We start from the raw sequence: 18971 nt of genomic DNA on the forward strand, positions 1-18971 counted from the left end.
CTGAACATGAGCCAGCAGTGTGCCCAGGTGGCCAAGAGAGACAATGGCATCCTGGCCTGGATCGGGAACAGTGTAGGCAGTAGGACAAGGGAGGTTATTCTGCCCCTGTACTCAACACTGGTCAGGTCACATCTTGAATCCTGTGTCCAGTTCTGGGCTGCTCAATTCAAGAGAGATGTTGAGATACTGGAACGTGTCCAGAGAAGGGCAACAAAGCTGGTGAGAGGCCTGGAACACAGCCCTGTGAGGAGAGGCTGAGGGAGCTGGGAGTGTGTTTAGGCTGGAGAAGAGGAGGCTCAGGGGGGACCTCATTGCTGTCTACAACTACCTGCAGGGAGGCTGTAGCCAGGTGGGGTTGGTCTCTTCTGCCAGGCAAGCAGCAACAGAAGAAGGGGACACAGTCTCCAGTTTTGCCAGGGGAGGTCTAGGCTGAATGTTAGGAGGAAGTTGTTGCCAGAGAGAGTGACTGGCATTGGAATGGGCTGCCCAGGGAGGTGGTGGAGTCGCTGTGCCTGGAGGTGTTGAAGCAAAGCCTGTCTGAGGCACTTAGTGCCATGGTCTAGTTGACTGTATAGGGCTGGGTGCTAGGTTGGACTGGATGATCTTAGAGATCTCTTCCAACCTTCTTGATTCTATGATTCTATGAAAATAAACCCTCTTTTATAACATGTCCCCAGTTACAAGGTATCAGGTTTTAGAACACAAGCTTAAGTTTCATTGTGGGAGTGTGGCCTCTGACTTGGGTGGATATGGTGGCTGCAGGGCAGGTCCCATCAGTATGAGGAAATTTAACTGGGGGAGATTAATAAAATAATTCAAGCTACAGCTGATGGGCTTAGGGAGAAAGCTTAGGCTAGGACTGAGAATAAATCAGGTGGTCATTCTTTTATGGAAAGGATTAAGCCAGGTGATATCATGAAAAACACAAGCTTGAAACATGCTTGAAATATTAGTTGAAGGGGATACAGTTAGAGATGGAGTACATGACACATGGAGGGGCTCAGGAAGCTTGTTACCGATGTTCTCTGCAGAGCTGTCTTTTCTGTTGTTGGTGAAGATCTGATCCACATGATTCAGGATGAACTCAATCACCAACTGCTGCACTCGCACCTCCAGGAAAGCTGCATCCCCATTGCAGCCAACTGCTTCAATCTCCTTTGACCTGCATGAGAAAAAAGAGGCATATTAGTAAGTCAGCATTGCCCCACACAGCCCCTGGGAAGGACAGAGAGCAGCTTTCTTCTTGCAGGACTTTGAACAGGTAGCCTTTCCTCATTTTGCACTCATTCTCTCACAGGCACCCATCCTTATTCTTCCCCTCTACTCAACACTGGTCAGGCCACACCTTGAGTCCTGTGTCCAGTTCTGGGCCACTCAATTCGAGATGTTGAGGTGCTGGAATGTGCTGGTTGCCTGGAACACAAACTCTATGAGGAGAGGCTGAAGGAGCTGGAGGTGTTTGGCCTGGAGAAGTGGAGGCTCAGGGGTGACCTCATTGCTGTCTACAACTACCTGAAGGGACATTGTAGCCAGGTGGGGGTTGGTCTCTTCTGCCAGGCAAGCAGCAACAGAAGAAGGGGACACAGTCTCAAGTTGTGCCAGAGTAGGTCTAGGCTGGATGTTAGGAGGAAGTTGTTGCCAGAGAGAGTGATTGGCATTGGAATGGGCTGCCCAGGGAGGTGGTGGAGTCGCTGTGCCTGGAGGTGTTGAAGCAAAGCCTGTCTGAGGCACTTAGTGCCATGGTCTAGTTGGTTGGGCAGGTCTGGGTGCTAGGTTGGCCTGGATGATGTTGGAGGTCTCTTCCAACCTTTTTGATTCTATGATTCTATGATCCTTTCTCTGCCTTTTCCTTCTTGTAAAAACTATTTCCCCTACTTTCTCTGCCACCTGCTATTTTCTTCCCTGCTCGTGTTATTTTCCCTGTTTAGTTTTCATGTTCTTCAGCAATAGATAATCAGTGGCTCTCCAGTTCCATTCTTCTTCTGCTTTACTCATCTTTTAGCTATTTCAAAGATGGACTTTAAAGACAACACAGAAGCCTTCAAACACTGCTTCCAGATCTGCACTCAAAGCTTCAATCATCCCTCAGTGAAATCCCTTAGAACTCTGCTCAGGTGTTCCTTACTCAATTTTTTCCAGTGCTTTGCTATGTGCCCCAGTAGTGTCTTCTCTGACCCCCAGCACTTCTACATTCTCACTCTTGCTCTCAGCAAAGAAACATTCCTTATCTTGACATGCCGAAGTGTTGCTGAAGAAATTATCTCCAGGCAATGGATCCTTCGTAAAGTTAATGACTGGTGTGTTAGATAATAGCTTGGGGCGTTGCCAAGAGGATAACCCTGTAAGGAGACTGCGGTTGCCTTGCTTGCTGCTTTCTTCTCTTCTCTGAGACTTGCCCTTTGAAAACATTGTGAAAGGAAACAGATTTGAGGGCTTTTTTCGAGAGGACAGATGCTAGAATGAAAACCCCTCGGTAGTAAAGGGCCACTTTGTGATATGCAATAGAGTTAACACTAGTAGGCTCCGCCTGCTTTGTGAGTTTAAAAGATGAGATAAATCTCTAAGCAATGCTTTTCAGGCCCGTACTTCTCTAGCCAATGTCCCTCGCCCTTGTGCTGTGCCAGTCCCGGGCTCCCGGCATCACCTCAGCCCTTGACCGTGTCCTGCCCTGCTGCAGCCCTGGACTCGCTCTACTTTACAGGCTCACAGGATGTTAGGGGCTGGAAGAGACCCAAAGAGATCATCGAGTCCAACCCTCCTGCCACAGTAGGACCACACAATCTAGCACAGATCACAGAGGAACACATCCAGACAGGCCTTGAAAGGCTCCAGAGAAGGAGACTCCACAACCTCTCTGGGCAGCCTGTTCCAGTGCTCTGTGACCCTTACAGGAAAGAAGTTCCCCCTTGTGTTGAGGCAGAACCTCTTTTGCTGCAACTTACACCCATTGCTGCTTGTCCTGTCCCAGGCAGCAAGTGAGCAGAGCCTGTCCCCCCACTCGTGGCCAGCCTTCAGGTGCTTATAAACATTGATCAAATCCCTCCTAAGTCTTCTCTTCTCCAGACTAAACAGCCCCAGGTCACTTAGCATCTCCTCATAAGCTATGCCCTTCTGTCCTCTAATCATCCTCATAGCTCTCCACTGGACCCTCTCCAGCAGATCCCTGTCCCTCTTAACCTGGGGAGTCCCAAACTGAACACAGTATTCAAGCTGAGGTCTCACCAGGGCAGAGTAGAGGGGCAGGAGAACCTCCCTTGATCTGCTGGACACACTCCTCCTAATACACCCCAGGATGCCATTGGCCTTCTTGGCCCCAAGGGCACATTGCTGTGCCATGGTTAACTTGTTCTCCACCAGCACTCTCAGATCCCTCTCCACAGGGCTGCTCTCCTGTAGATCACCTCCCAGCCTGCACTCCTATTTCATTCCTCCCAATACATAATTATGGGATGGATGAGGAAGGGTATTTCAACAACACACAAAATATTTCTCTCCCCCTTCCCCAGTTACTATTTTCTCTTGTTCTGCATTGCTCCACAGCATACCATCCAAACCTCCATCTGCATCCCATCTGGGCCTCTTCCCAGCAGAACATCAGGCGTAGCAAATGTGGCAAATTAGCTGGTGGTCTTGGGATCTGACTCTAGATTGCCATCTTAACACCACCGACTTCATCTTGCTTTTGCTTAAGTCTATAGTATTATTGTCTGGTTGCTCTGCCTCCCAAGCCTTGCTCTCTCTCAACACCCCAGTGGAGAAGCCCTGGCACCACTAGAAATGTCATTGCCGTTCTGCAGCAGTGAGCTAATTCCTCATTTTTAAGTCCACGTGCTCAGCTCCCAAATAACAGCTTCCTTTTTCCATAAGAACCACACAAAACCACAAACTTCCTTGAATGCTGTCAGTAAAACCTCAGATTATTCAACCTCGTGGATTTTTTTCTCCTTTTAAAAAACATTTGCTCTGCTCTTCTGTTTCCTTTAGTTCTCCCTTTTCCTGTCTTTGCATCTCCCTCAGGGAATAAGTCTGCAGGTTCAGCTGCTGGCACCCTCCTTGGATCTCAGTATGGTGCTTGATGTAGAATCATAGGGTTGGAAGGGACCAAAAGGATCATCTACTTCCAACCCCTCTGCCATGGGCAGAGACACCCTACCACAGCCTCAGCCAGCCTGGCCTTAAACACCTTCAGCCATGGGGCCTCAAACACCTCCCTGGGAAACCCATTCCAGCCTCTCACCACTCTCATGCTCAACAACTTTCTCCTCACGGCCAACCTGAATCTCCCCACCTCCAGCTTTGCTCCATTCCCCCTAGTCCTGTCACTCCCTGAGAACCTCAAAAGCCCCTCCCCAGCTTTTTTGTAGGCTCCCTTCAGATCCTGGAAGGCCACAAGAAGGTCACCTGGGAGCCTTCTCTTCTGCAGACTGAACAGCCCCAACTCTTTCAGTCTGTCCTCATAGCAGAGCTGCTCCAGCCCTCTGAGCATCCTTGTGACCCTTCTCTGGACACCTCAGCCTGCTGGCCACACTTCTCCTGAAAGGACTGTGAAAGGACTCTCTTCTACTGTACCTGAGGAGATTGGGAGCCCACACCAAGGCGAGGTTTCTTGTATGCATGTTGGTCATGCTGCTGAAGGAAGCCAGGTGAGTCAGGTGCTTGATCAGGTATTCCAGCGTTCTGCAGCGGTTTCACATGAAGAAAGAAAAATGTGTGAAGTGATGGATGCCTGCCCACCCAGACAGCAAGGCTCAGACCCAACCCTGGCACCAGGAGCTCTCCCTTCCTCAAGGAAAGCAGTGTCTGCAGTAGCACAACAAACCCCGTAGGAGACAGAATTTACCACACCAGCATTTACATGGGATAGCAGTGAATGCTTGAACAACTGTGTTTTAGGGTGGCCAAGGATGGGGTGAGAACCAAACAATCCTTAGCATGATGAGTGTGAAGAAGATAGCAGATGGATGGGTGGGAGTGGGATGCTACAAAGGCTGAGAGTTTAGCTCTGGTTCAAGCATCTCTACCAGATTAACTTCTCCTCACCTCATTCAGGTCACTGGCCGAGGTTGCAACAGGGAAGAAGTACACTAGGCTGTGGGAGGGGGAACTTCTTCAGTCTCAACCATTTGTTCAATGATATTGAAATGCCAGATAAATTGCTGTCAGATTTGGCAATGGTGAGTCAGCTTTTGGGAACTGACTTCTGGAAGTGAACTCCAGCATTGTTTCAGGCTGTATTCCCTCACACTGAGCATCATCACAGTGTTCCTCAGCACTTTAGTGGACATGTTCTCACCTATAATGTGATGGTGGGAGCTCCTGGATGACATTTTGAATTCGTGCCAACTGCTCATCCTCAGGGAAGCGTGATACTGCTTCCTGTGAAGATACAAGGAGAAAGTCCATCCTGGCAACGGGCTCGGGGGAAAAGGAAGAAGGATAAGGCAAGCCACACAAGACAGCTCGTCTCAGAGGGAATGCTCTCTTGTTACCACACACAGTTATTGGCCAGAGTTGTTTTGTGTCCCTAGTGCAGCACAGATTTGCTATGCTCTTATCTCATGTCTCAATACATCCTTCCTACAAATCTTCCATTAGGATTTACTTCCCCCCCCCCTCCCCTCTTTAGCTTGGGATGGGTGGAATACAAACAGATGAAAGTGAAAATAATGGAAAACAAGGAAAATAGATCCCCTTCCTCCATGAAATGACAAGGGATAGAGTTAATTTTGTTCCTAGCAGAACAGTGCTATGTTTTGGATCTAGGGTGAGAATAGCATTGATAACACAGTGATGTTTTAGTTGTTGCTAAGTAGCACTCAGCCTAAATTAAGGACTTTTCAGGTTCCCATGCTTTGCAGCAAGCAGGTACACAAGAAGCTGAGAGGGAGCTTGGCTAGGACCATTGACCCAAACTAGCCAAAGGGATATTTCATACCACACAACATCATGGTCAGCATGCAAACTGGGGGGAGTTGACTGCTTAAGCATCAGTCAGTAGGTGGTGAACAACTGCACTATGCATTACTTGCCTTGTCTTAGGGTTTATTTGTATTTTTCCCTTCCTTTTCATTACATTATGGCTGTGATTGTGATTATTACTGTTATTATTGTTGCTGTTGTTTAAGTAGCTAAACTGTTCTTAACCCCCAAGTTTTACTCCTTTTCTTTTTTCAATTATTCCCCACCCCCAGTCCCATACCATTTAGAAAGGGGAGGAGTGAACAAGTAGCTGCTCGTGCTTAGTGGTGGCTGGGGTGAAACCAAAACACTGTGTCAAAACAGAGCAGACCTATGATATGAAAAGAGCTTGGATGTATAATGTTATATGTTTCTGTGAATTTGTAGATGTAGCAAAATCACTGCCGAAGTAGATTAATTACTCAGGGTTAGACTAAGTCAAAATGAATCAAAGTTATACATAGAATCATAGAATCAAAAAGGTTAGAAGAGACCTCCAACATCATCCAGGCCAACCTAGCACCCAGCCCTATCCAGGCAACTAGAACACGGCACTAAGTGCCTCAGCCAGGTTTTTCTTCAACACCTCCAGGCACAGTGACTCCACCACCTCCCTGGGCAGCCCATTCCAATGCCAATCACTCTCTCTGCCAACAACTTCCTCCTCACATCCAGCCTAGACCTCCCCCACCACAACTTGAGACTGTGTCCCCTTGTTCTCTTGCTGGTTGCCTGGAAGAAGAGACCAACCCCTACTTGGTGACAGCCTCCCTTCAGGTAGTTGTAGACAGCAATGAGGTCACCCCTGAGCCTCCTCTTCTCCAGCCTAAACACACCCCCAGCTCCCTCAGCCTCTCCTCACAGGGCTGTGTTCCAGGCCCCTCACCAGCTTTGTCACCCTTCTCTGGACATGTTCCAGCATCTCAACATCTCTCTTGAATTGAGCAGTCCAGAACTGGACACAGTACTCAAAGTGTGGCCTGACCAGTGTGAGTACAGGGGCAGAATAACCTCCCTTGTCCTACTGGCCACACTGTTCCTAATACAGGTCAGGATGCCATTGGCTCTCTTGGCCACCTGGGCACACTGCTGGCTCAGGACATCTCAGTCTTGAGGTCTTTATGGACCAATAGCTTAAAGAGCCACAATACACTGAACTCTGCATTCCTAGGAGTGTGCTGCATTGGTATTTATTCCCTTTCAATACTTGTGCTGAGGAGGACAAACCACCAGCAAGTCCAAACAATGCATGACTGTCTGGGAACCTCCTGTCTACCCTGCTGCCAGTGGAGTTTGAATTGAGTTCAAAGACAGATGCTGGGACACACATTGCCCACAGAAGTTTTGCATGTGGACAGACATCACTGTTGTACTGCTAGGAGAAGAGAGGAAAAGAAGGAAATAACCCATCCCAAGCAACCCATCACTTAAACATTATGAACCTGAAATTACCAGCCGCAACTAGAGAACAATCATCTTGTGGCAGTCACTACAACATCCACCCTGATGATGCTGCAATCTCTTTTCCAGCATTTTTCCAGCAGACCACTGCTCATGTGCAACCACCAGCAAACCAAACATTTCCAGCTTCAAGGCCAGAGATGAAAACGAATCATGTTTCATTCCCTAACACTGAGAACTGAGATATATGCCCTCTACTGTGAGATGAGCATGCACTTGCTTTACTCAGATTAGAGGCAGGATACCTTCTTCTAGTGTTTTTTATCCATAGCTACAGGTTTTGGTTTGGTTTGCTTTGAGGGGAGAAGCATATTCCCATCAGCCCAGAAATCCTAACTAAATCTCAAGCAACCAGCAAGAGAACAAGGGGACACAGTCTCAAGTTGTGCTGGGGGAGGTCTAGGCTGGATGTTAGGAGGAAGTTGTTGTCAGAGAGAGTGATTGGCACTGGAATGGGCTGCCCAGGGAGGTGGTGGAGTCACCATCCCTGGGGGTGTTGAAGACAAGCCTGTCTGAGGCACTTGGTGCCATGGTCTAGTTGGTTGGGCAGGTCTGGGTGCTAGGTTGGCCTGGATGATCTTGGAGGTCTCTTCCAACCTGCTTGATTCTATGATTCTATGAACTATAAGAACTCTTGTAATCTACATACAAGATTTCAAATTGAAAGACCTTTTCCAAAGAGGGAGATGGAAAGAAATGCAAACTTTAACTTGCTGCATCTAAAACCAGATTGTACATAATATTTTCTCCCCACAATACTGATTTGAATTCCCATACTTGTGAGTTTGAGGGTAGGTGGAATATTTAGATGAGAAGAATTAGACTGTGGGCTGTGAAAATGAAACAATGGTGATGTCTGCTGCACTGATAGACTTGCTGAGATGTATACAAACAAGAACACAAACATACACAACAGAGTTGCTCTCTGGCTTTGGCTGCCTCCCTTCTCTCTCTAACCTGCTGCCTGTGTAACTAATCCATCTGCTTCCTACCTCCCCAGACAGTTCTCAAAAATCACCTTGAATGTAAGGCAAAGTCTGGGGTAAGGTAGAGGGGTGGAAAGGAGGTGGAAGGGTGGTTGGGAGCCCCTCCTGGGGACTCTGGTTTCTGGGAGGGCTGTTGTGATGCTGTATTACTTTTTAACTTGTCTATTTCTGTCTGTAGCTGTATGGATTGTAAATACCTGCTTGTATATTGTGCTAAGCTGTAAAGATAAAGCTTCATTCTTTAATTTCCAACTTGGCTGAGCCTAATCTGGGTGATTTTCTGAAGTGTGTGGGGGTGGGTAAGTCCCAAACCATCACGTCCTGCAGCTCTCAAAAACCAAATGCTTAGACAACAAGTGAATGCTAGCTTCTCTGAGGTCGTGACTCATTCAAACCTCCAAGCCACATTTCTGAGCCACACATGTTGTGCCTATGAAATCTGAGGCCTCTTCTAAAACTTACAGCAGCAGAATAGAGAATTCAAGGAAGAACCAACAATTCCATTTATTACATCTGTTAATCATGGCATGAATTTTTGTCATTCTCCTGCTTTCAGCTGGGATAGAGTTAATTTTGTTCCCAGTAGCTGGTACAGTGCTGTGTTTTGGATTTAGAATCACTTTGATAAGACACTGATGTTTTAGTTGTTGCTAAGCAGCACATAGCCTAGGTTAAGGATTTTTCAGTTTCCCATGCTCTGCAGCAAGCAGGTGCAGAAGAAGCAGGGAGGCAGCGCGGTCAGGACAGCTGACCCAAACTTCCCAAAGAGATATTCCATTCCATAGAATGTCATGCCCAGTATATAAACTGGGAGGGCTGGCCAGCAGGGACAGATCATTGCCTGTGCATTGGTCAGCAGGTGGTGAGCAACTGCATTTGTGTCACTTGTCATTTGTTGGGTTTTATTTCTCCCTCTGTTTTTTATTCCCCTCTCTTTTTCATTGTTATTATTGTTGTTGTTGTTATTGATGGATATTTTATTTTATCATTAAATTGTTCTTATCTTAACCTACAAGTTTTACTTCTTTGTTTTTCTCTCTCAAGTCTCCTCCCAATTCCACTGGGAGGAGGAAGGAAATGAGCAAGTGACTGTGTGGTGCCCGCTTGCTGGCTAGGCTTAAACCACAGCAGTCAGCAGGAATGTTTTTGCTACACTGGTGATCCTGGGAGTGCACAACTCATAAGCCCTGGTTAACAAGTGGAATAGAGTCCAAAGAGAAGATAGGCTTGGTCTCCTAAAGCTGATTTGCATTGAGGAAAGACTCAAGTCTCTCCATGCCCAGGCTAGAACAAGCCAAACAGAATGAACTTATCTATCCTGTGAAACAAGCACTCATCATCACTCAAATATAAGATGCTGGAAAGTGTGAGAGGGCACCAGTGTTGCAAACATTGATAGCCACTGAGGTCGTGAATGGGATGTTACATCTGTGAACCTGACACAGCAATGACCAAAAGGCCAACCCCTCCCCAGTCATAAAGAATTTGGCTTTCTTTATCCACAAATATCTGAATCACTCTGGTGACTCAAAGCAAAGCTTATCCCATCTCACAGACAGCTCTGAGTCAGCCCAGGATTAGTATGCATCCCTTACTCCTACCAGCACTCTTCTGCTTAGGCACAGCTGCTTCCATTGCCTGTTCAGACACTACACACACGTCTAGAGGTTTTTCTGCTCACTGGAGAATTGGTCTTTTTTCTTTCTTTCTTTATTCCTGGTACCTGCCTGTGCTTCCTGTCAGCTGGGTTACCCATTAGAAATCCCTACGGGGTAGGTTTAGGTGAATAACAGATTTTGTGGCTGAGCAGGCAAACTAAAAAGCCAGAGATTAAAATAAATGAAATAAAATCATAGAATCATAGAATCAAAAAGGTTGGAAGAGACCTCCAAGATCATCCACTCCAACCTAGCATCCAGCCCTGCCCAATCAACTAGACCATGGCACTAAGTGCCTCAGACAGGCTTTGCTTCAACACCTCCAGGGACGGCAACTCCACCACCTCCCTGGGCAGCCCATTCCAATGCCAATCACTCTGCCAACAACTTCCTCCTAACATCCAGCCTAGACCTACACTGGCACAACTTGAGACTGTGTCCCCTTGTTCTGTTGCTGATTGCCTGGCAGAAGAGACCAACCCCCACCTGCCTACAGCCTCCCTTCAGGTAGTTGTAGGCAGCAATGAGGTCACCCCTGAGCCTCCTCTTCTCCAGCCTAAACACCCCCAGCTCCCTCAGCCTCTCCTCACAGGGCTGTGCTCCAGGCCCTTCACCAGCTTTGTTGCCCTTCTCTGGACATGTTCCAGTGTCTCAACATCTCTCTTGAATTGAGGAGCCCAGAATTGGACACAGCACTCAAGGTATGGCCTGACCAGTGTTGAGTCCAGGGGCAGAATAACCTCCCTTGTCCTACTGGTCACACTGTTACTGAGCCAGGCCAGGAAAGCCAATGGCATCCTGCAGTGGCACACTGCTGGCTCATGACATCTTGGTCTTGATAAGGTCTTTATGGACCAATAGCTTAGAAAACCACAATACATTCTCTGGACACGTTCCAGTATCTTAAATTCTGAAAATTCCTTCTTGGACAATCAAAAGTGTTAACATTTTGGAAAGGTGGCACAAGATTTAAAACAAACAAACAAACAAACAATCATTCCAGGTCAAAGTATCACACTCAACCAAAAGTGAAAGAAGCTATCATCCTCCTTTGGGGTTCACAAGCTCACAGGATGTTAGGGGTTGGAAGTGACCCAAGGACATCATCAAGTCCAACCCCCCTGCCAGAGCAGGACCACACAATCTAGCACAGATCACAGAGGAACACATCCAGACAGGCCTTGAAAGTCTCCAGTGAAGGAGACTCCACAACCTCCCTGGGGAGCCTGTTCCAGTGCTCTGGGACCCTTACAGGAAAGAAGTTCCCCCTTGTGTTGAGCTGGAACCTCTTTTGCTGCAATTTACACCCATTGCTCTTTGTCCTATCCCAGGGATCAAGTGAGCAGAGCCTCTCCTCCCCTCCTGTCCAGCCCTCAGAACATTTATTAAATCCCCTCTCAGTCTTCTCTTTTCCAGACTAAAAAGTCCCAAGTCCAACCGCCCTGCCAGAGCACAAATCACAGAGGAACACATCCAGACAGGCCTTGAAAGTCTCCAGAGAAGGAGACCCCTCAACCTCTCTGGGATGTTTAACCCTTTTCTGAAAGATGTTTTATTTCAGGGTTAGATGTGTTGATTCAATGCTGAAACATTTCCCTTAGAAAGTATTTGTAGGAAAAAAAACAACCCAACAAACATTTTAACAGTTGCAGAAATGCTTTCCCTTTTGCTTTTGAATTAAACTCTTCTCCAAATATATCTGCTGAAAAGCTGCAAGTCATCATCCCAAAACTGCACTTTTCAGCAAACATTCTTCCCTAAAACAAAATAAAAATACCAAAAAGAAAAGTTTTCATCTTCATGTTTCCTTTACAGCATTTTTCTTTCATAAATCAGTGGCAATTGCCAAAAAGGCATTAACCAAATACCTTCAATAAGAATGAGACTCATCAGTTACTGTGAATGGTTGAATAATATCCTGTATTTTCATCCTGACTGTCTCTATCTTAGAGATGTTGTCCTCTATCCTCAGGACCTCTGTATCCTGGGAATGCAGGTAATTTTTCAAATCTCCTCACCATTTTGAATGGAATTGTAACTGTAAATCACCTTGAAACACAGGTCAATCTTAAAATTTGGCTTGGAAAGAACAAGATATCTACTGAGTCATAGAATCAACCGGGTTGGAAGAGACCTCCAATATCATCCAGTCCAACCTAGCACCCAGCCCTGGCCATTCAATTAGACCATGACACCAAGCACCTCACCCAGGCTTTTCTTGAACACCTCCAACGACAACAAATCCACCACCTCCCTGGGCAGCCCATTCCAATGCCAATCACTCTCTCTGACAACAACTTCCTCCTAACATCCAGCCTAGACCTCCCCCACCACAACTTCAGACTGTGTCCCCTTCTTCTCTTGCTGCTTGCCTGGCAGAAGAGACCAACCCCACCTGGCTACAGCCTCCCTTCAGGTAGTTGTAGACAGCAATGAGGTCACCCCTGAGCCTCCTCTTCTCCAGGCTAATCACACCCCCAGCTCCCTCAGCCTCTCCTCACAGGGCTGTGCTCCAGGCCCCTCATCAGCTTCGTTGCCCTTCTCTGGACATGTTCCAGTATCTCAATATCTCTCTTGAATTGAGGAGCCCAGAACTGGACACAGCACTCAAGGTGTGACCTGACCAGTGTTGAGTACAGGGGCATAATAGCCTCCCTTGTCCTGGCCACAGTAGTGGCCTGATCCAGGTCAAGATGCCATTGTCTCTCTTGGCCACCTGGGCACACCTCTGGCTCATCTTCAGCTACTATCTAGCAGTACGCACAGGTCCCACTGTGTCCCCAGCCTGTAGCACTGCCTGGGGTTGCTGTGGCTAAAGTAGCCCACAAAAACAAGGGCAGGTGATCTTGAGGCAGCATCCAATTGCTTAAAGAGTAATAAGTCAACCTCTTCTTCCTGGTTGGGTGGTCTATAACAGACTCCTACCAGGATGTCAGCCCTTTTGGCCTTCCCCTTAATTCTCACCTATAGAATTCAACTTGATCATCCTTAATCTCTACCTCCATGACATCCAGAGCATCCCTAATACACAGAGCCCCTCCTTCACCCCTTCTTCCTTGCCTGCCTCTCCTGAAGAGTCTGTAGCCATTGATTACAGCACTCCAATAGCACTGCTGCTATTGTATCTGTGCAGTAACATCTCTGCAGGGCAGCACAGATGCACAATTCCCACCTCATGTCCTCCAGCTCAGATGTAGCTACCTGATTTCTTACAGCAGATTGCTGCTTGGCTGGTCCTGTTTGGCTTTCACAGAATCACAGAGTGATAAGGGTTGGGAAGGATCTCTGAAGATCATCTAGTCCAAAGCTCCTGCCAGAGCAGGTGTGAGAGTCTAAATGCTCTCTCTCTAGTTTGTCAACAAAGATAAAGATTGGCTTTGTTAACCTCTTGGGCTCAGGCAAGGTGTTTGGCTGAAAGCTCAGGGCTACAAATCAACAGACAGTGCCTCCCAGCTTGGTAACATCAGCAAACTTGCTGAGCAGACTCTGTCTGTCTTTGAGCTCATCAATGTCATTGATGAAGATGTTGAACAGGAGTGGCCCCAGCACTGATCCCTGGGGGACACCACTAGTCATGGCTCTTCAGCTGAACCTCATGTTTAGATCGAACTTTCTGCATTTAAGTTGATGCCCATTACCTGTTGCTCTGTCGCTGGGGACCACTGAGAAGAGTTTGGCCCCATCTTCCTGATGCCTGCTCCTTAGATATTTGTAAGAATTAATATGATGCTCTCTCATCCTCCTCTTTTCTAAGCTAAACAGACCTAATTCTCTCAGCCTTTCCTCATATGAGAGATGTTACTGTCTTCTAATCATCTTAGCAGCCCTCACCAGTAGTTCTTTGTCTTTCTTGAGTTGGGGTGCCCAGAACTGGACACAGTACTTCAGGTGAGGCCTCACTAGAACCTCGCTCTACCTACTGGCTAGACTCCTCTACAAGCCTCCTTGCAAAGCAGAGGTGATTGGTGGTAACCACCAATGGCTTCACCAAGGGCAAACAATGCCTGACAAATTTGGTGGCTATTTATGATAAAGGCACAGCAGCAGTGGACAAGGGAAGGGCAACTGACATCATCTACCTGGACCTGAGTAAGGCATTTGACTCTGTCTGACATGACATCCTGGTCACCAAACTGGACAAGCACAGACTTAATGGGTGGCGCACTGCTGGATAAGGAATTGGCTGGATGGTGACATGCAGAGAGTGGTGATCAACTGCACAATGTCCACCTGGAGACGAGAGCCAAACAGCATCCCTCAGGGGTCATTGCAGGGACCAGTGCTGTTTAACATCTTTGTCAGTGATATGACACAGGAATCGAGTGCACCCTCAGCAAGTTTGCAGATGGCACCAAGCTGTGGGGCACAGTTGACTTGCTAGAGGGAAGGGATCCATCCAGAGGGACCTGGACAGGATGGAGAGGTGGGCTCAGGCCAACCTCATGACATTCAACAAGGCCAAGTGTAAGGTCCTTGCACCTGGGCCTGTGCAATTCTAAGCACAAATCCAGACTGGGTGGCAAATGGCTGAGAGCAGCCCTGAGGAAAAGGTCCTGGGGGTCTGGGTTGATGAAAAGCTCAACATGAGCCTGCAGTGTGCACAGGCAGCCCAGACAGCAACTGTGTGCTGGGCTGCATCAAGAGTAATGTGGCCAGCAGGGCAAGGGAGGTGATTCTCCCCCTTCACTCTGCTCTTGTCAGACCCCACTTGGAGTACTCTGTGCAGTTCTGGAGCCCCCAACACAAGAAGGACATGGAACTGTTGGAGAGAGTCCAGAGGAGGGCCATGAAGATGCTCAGAGGGCTGCAGCACCTCTGCTATGAGGACAGGCTACAAGAGTTGGGGCTTTTCAGCCTGGAGAAGAGAAGGCTTTGAGGAGACCTTGTAGTGCCCTTACAGTATCTGAAGGGAGCTTACAGGAAGGCTGGGGAGGGACTATTGACAAGGTCTTGTAATGACAGGACAAGGTGTAATGGGTTTAAACTGGCAGAGGGGAGATTTAAATTAGATATTAGGAAGATGCTCTTTCCAGTGAGGGTGGTGAGACACTGGCACAGGTTGCCCAGGGAAGTTGTGGATGCTCCCTCCCTGGAGGTGTTCAAGGCCAGGTTGGATGAGGCCTTAAGTGACCTTTTCTAGTGGGAGATGTCCCTGCCTATGGCAGGGGGTTGGAACTGGCTGATCTTTGAGGTCCCTTCCAACCTAAACCGTTTTACGATTCTATGTTTCCCTACAACAGGCAACAGGGACTCAATGGAGAGTATCTTCTTGTGTAAACCCTGTGGCTGTGTCTCAGTGCCTCCTGTGCCATAGCAGTGCATTTGGAAGTACCTGATTCACAGTATCACAGTATCACGGTATCAACAAGGTTGGAAGAGACCTCACAGATCATCAAGTCCAACCCTTTACCACAGAGCTCAAGGCTAGACCATGGCACCAAGTGCCACGTCCAACCTTACCTTGAACAGCCCCAGGGTTGGCGACTCCACCACCTCCCCGGGCAGCCCATTCCAGTGTCCAATGACTCTCTCAGTGAAGAACTTTCTCCTCACCTCGAGCCTAAATTTCCCCTGGCGCAGCCTGAGGCTGTGTCCTCTTGTTCTGGTGCTGGCCACCTGAGAGAAGAGAGCAACCTCCCCCTGGCCACAACCACCCTTCAGGTAGTTGCAGACAGCAATAAGGTCACCCCTGAGCCTCCTCCTCTCCAGGCCAAACAATCCCAGCTCCCCCAGCCTCCCCTCGTAGGACTGTGCTCAAGGCCTCTCACCAGCCTCGTCGCCCTTCTCTGGACACGCTCAAGCATCTCAGTGTCCCTCCTGCATTGCCTCCAGAGGCAATGCAAACAGTGACATCTGAAGCTAGAGTTGCTTGCCACTTCCCCTTTCCATTTGGACATGATTTTGCAAAGCCTCCTCTCCGCAATGCCTGACGTTTTTGGCAAGGTCTGTCTCCACCTCTCAGCAAATAGGAAAGAGTAGGATGACAGAAATTCCTAACAAAGAGCGGATGTTTCTAACACTGAGAAAACAATCTCTCTCGTTCTCCCACCCCAGCTGTTTTAAGAAGGCAGTGAATTCTTTTAGCTGGAAAATTCACACCTCTAGCACATAAAGTTCCAGCCCAAACGACTGGATTTAAGTTTATTGGAGTCATAAACAACCGAAAGTGGATTCAGAATGGTAAGAAGCAGGCAACCTTATCAAGCAGCATCGCATGCTGTGCCTTCTTTTAATAACATATTCTCTGTCATCAAAATTAGCCAGCCCTCTTTAAAAATTCAGGCTTGGTGGTCTTATTTTTCTGCTCCCCTGCAGTCTGCTCCTGGGCTCCAGCTGTATCCATGTATAATCTCTGCTTGTTTTGCAGAATCGAGTAACTTCTCTTTGACTTGCAACCTCTTTCAGCAAGGTTAGAGGTTTCTGTGTGGCCAGCTGCCGCTTTTCCCCGCCGCTTGTGTTTGCGACACGCTCGCCATGGGAGAGAGAAGCCATAGCTGACATAACCTCCTCGCGTGCGCTCTGGCAAGCTGCGTGAAAGATGCTGCATGTGCAGAAAGGCTGGGGCTGAAAAATCGGTTTGTGCACGTGGCAGGGACGCTCAGAGGGACAGGGAGGATGAAACTGCCCCCTGATGATGATGATGACCACAAGCCCTGCGTTACCCAGATGACTCTTGGTGATGGACAGTAATGAGGAAGAGAAAGGGAATTAGTAATTCTGGGAGGAGGTGCACAGTGCGGTGAAAGAGGAACAGCAGGGAAGCAATGAGGTGGAAAAATCAGCGAGATAAAGGGGAGGTAACAGCAGAGAAACTGAGAAATAAACACAAAATAGGGGAAAGAAACAGGGACAGGAAAAGAGAGCCAGCACAAGATGAGAAGGGAAGAGCCCTGGGAAATGTTTATACACATAGATGCACCAGAAGCCAGGACTTTGGAATGAATCCCAAACAGCTGTCATGGAGGAACCTGCAACACATCCACACTGCTGGAGAGGAATGGAAATGAACAGCAAAAAGGATCTCACCGTGAATTTCTTGTAGAGCTCATAAGTGAGGAGAGGGTTGGGCAGTTCCCTGAAGTAGAGCTTGCAGAGTGACCCCACGCAGTGGATGTCCTGGAGGTAAACTTCCCTTGTCAAATCCGGGCATTGGTCAGACACAAACTCTTGTCTGAAACAACATTGAAACATAATAATAGCTGTAACATCCCAGTAGCCCACCGTAAATACCCTTTCACATCTAGAAAACAAACAAACAAGCTTTATAGCAGCAGCTGGGCCCAGTTTGTCTCCAAGGTTTCAACTGGTCTCTGATTTCCCTAACACAGTGCCATGAGTCAACTCCAAACTGATATAAAGAGATTTCTCTATCTTGAAGTGAAAGAGAGAACAGCTCAGCAGTTGTGCTGAGACCCTCCAGGCATTTCCCACTAGTAGATCCGCAGGGACATAACTTTTTCTTTGTCATGGACTTCTGTTGGCCCTAGTTCATGTCTGAAGGACTCACAGAGAACAGGTACCAAGCAATTCAAACAAACCCTCTGGTACTCAACCTGGTTGCCCTTACCTCAGCTTTTGTATGTTGGATGTCACTCCTGAGAGCCGGTAGATCCCATCCACAATGCCATGAGTCTCAATGAACTCCGCACAGCTCTTCAGCACGTAGGGGACTGCGAGAGGAAAACAAGCCAAGGTAGAATCAGAGAATCAGAGACTCAGACAGGTTGGAAGGGACCACAAGGATCACAGGCTCACAGGATGTTAGGGGTTGGAAGGGACCCAAGGAGATCATTGAGTCCAACCCCCCTGCCAGAGCAGGACAATACTATCTAACACAGACCACAGGGGAACACATCCAGACAGGCCTTGAAAGTCTCCAGAGAAGGAGACTCCACAACCCCTCTGGGTCATCTAGTTACAGCCCCCCTGCAATGGGCAGGGACATCCTACCCTAGAGCAGGCTGGCCACAACCTCATCCAGCCTGTCCTTAAACACCTCCAGGTGTTTAAGATCCTGGAAGGCCACAAAAAGGTCACCTGGGAGCTTCATCTTCTCCACAATGAACAGCCCCAACTCCCTCTGTCTGTCCTCATAACAGAGCTGCTCCAGCCCTCTGAGCATCCTCATGGCCCATCTCTGGACATGCTCCAGCATCTCCACATCCCTCTTGTCATAGGGGCTCCAGAACTGGATGCAGTACTCCAGGTGGGGGTCTCAGCAGAGTGCAGTAGAGGGGGAGAATCACCTCCCTCCACCTGTTGGCCACACTTCTCCTGATGTAGCCCAGGATCTGGTTGGCCCTCTGGGCTGCAAGTGCACACCTCTGGCTCATGTTGAGCTTCTTGTCCACCACTAGCACCCCCAAGTGCCTCTCCTCAGGGCTGCTCTCCAGCCATTCACTGCCCAGCCTGGATTTTTGCTGGGGATTGCCCCGACCCAGATGCAGAACCTTGCCCTGGGTCATTTTGAACCTCATGAGGTTGGCTTGTGCCCACCTCTCCAGCCTGTCCAGGTCCCTCTGAATGCCATCCCTGCCCTCCAGCCTGTCTGCTGCACCACACAGATGTCTAACAAACACACACCAAGCACTTGTACAAGTCATCACAGAGGAGAGAGTTTCATGAAACAACAGCAGAACCTTTCTGCAAATGCAGGGCAGGGCACAGCAATGGGAGACATGGAGGGAAAGTCAAAAAACAGTCCCCCCTTGTAAGTGGTCATAGATAATTTACAAAGTGAAGATATGCTGTGGTTGTGCCACACCACACTCACTGACATATGATACTGACCAACCCTGAGGTCACAGGAACATGGTAGGAAGTAAGGTAGGGTTTCTCTCTCCCCCTTTCTCTTTTCTTTCCAGAAAAAGAAGCAATTTTACTCTAATTGAAAGCATGAAGTAAAACA

The 18971-nt window shown here is 48.1% G+C and overlaps 1 protein-coding gene across 1 annotated transcript in view; it reads right to left on the reverse strand.

Moving 5' to 3' along the window:
* ARHGAP31 (Rho GTPase activating protein 31) overlaps positions 1-18971 on the reverse strand; it is a 92576-nt gene that overhangs the window by 15100 nt on the left and 58505 nt on the right. The window contains exons 2-6 of the mRNA XM_064143336.1: positions 17631-17733; positions 17090-17234; positions 5294-5376; positions 4570-4677; positions 1017-1162 (exon numbers count right to left, since the gene is read on the reverse strand). Of these exons, the coding sequence (XP_063999406.1) occupies positions 1017-1162; positions 4570-4677; positions 5294-5376; positions 17090-17234; positions 17631-17733 (585 nt within the window). The remainder of the gene's footprint in view (positions 1-1016; positions 1163-4569; positions 4678-5293; positions 5377-17089; positions 17235-17630; positions 17734-18971) is intronic.

Source organism: Pogoniulus pusillus, chromosome 5 (assembly GCF_015220805.1).
Source record: "Pogoniulus pusillus isolate bPogPus1 chromosome 5, bPogPus1.pri, whole genome shotgun sequence".
Taxonomy (NCBI): domain Eukaryota; kingdom Metazoa; phylum Chordata; class Aves; order Piciformes; family Lybiidae; genus Pogoniulus; species Pogoniulus pusillus.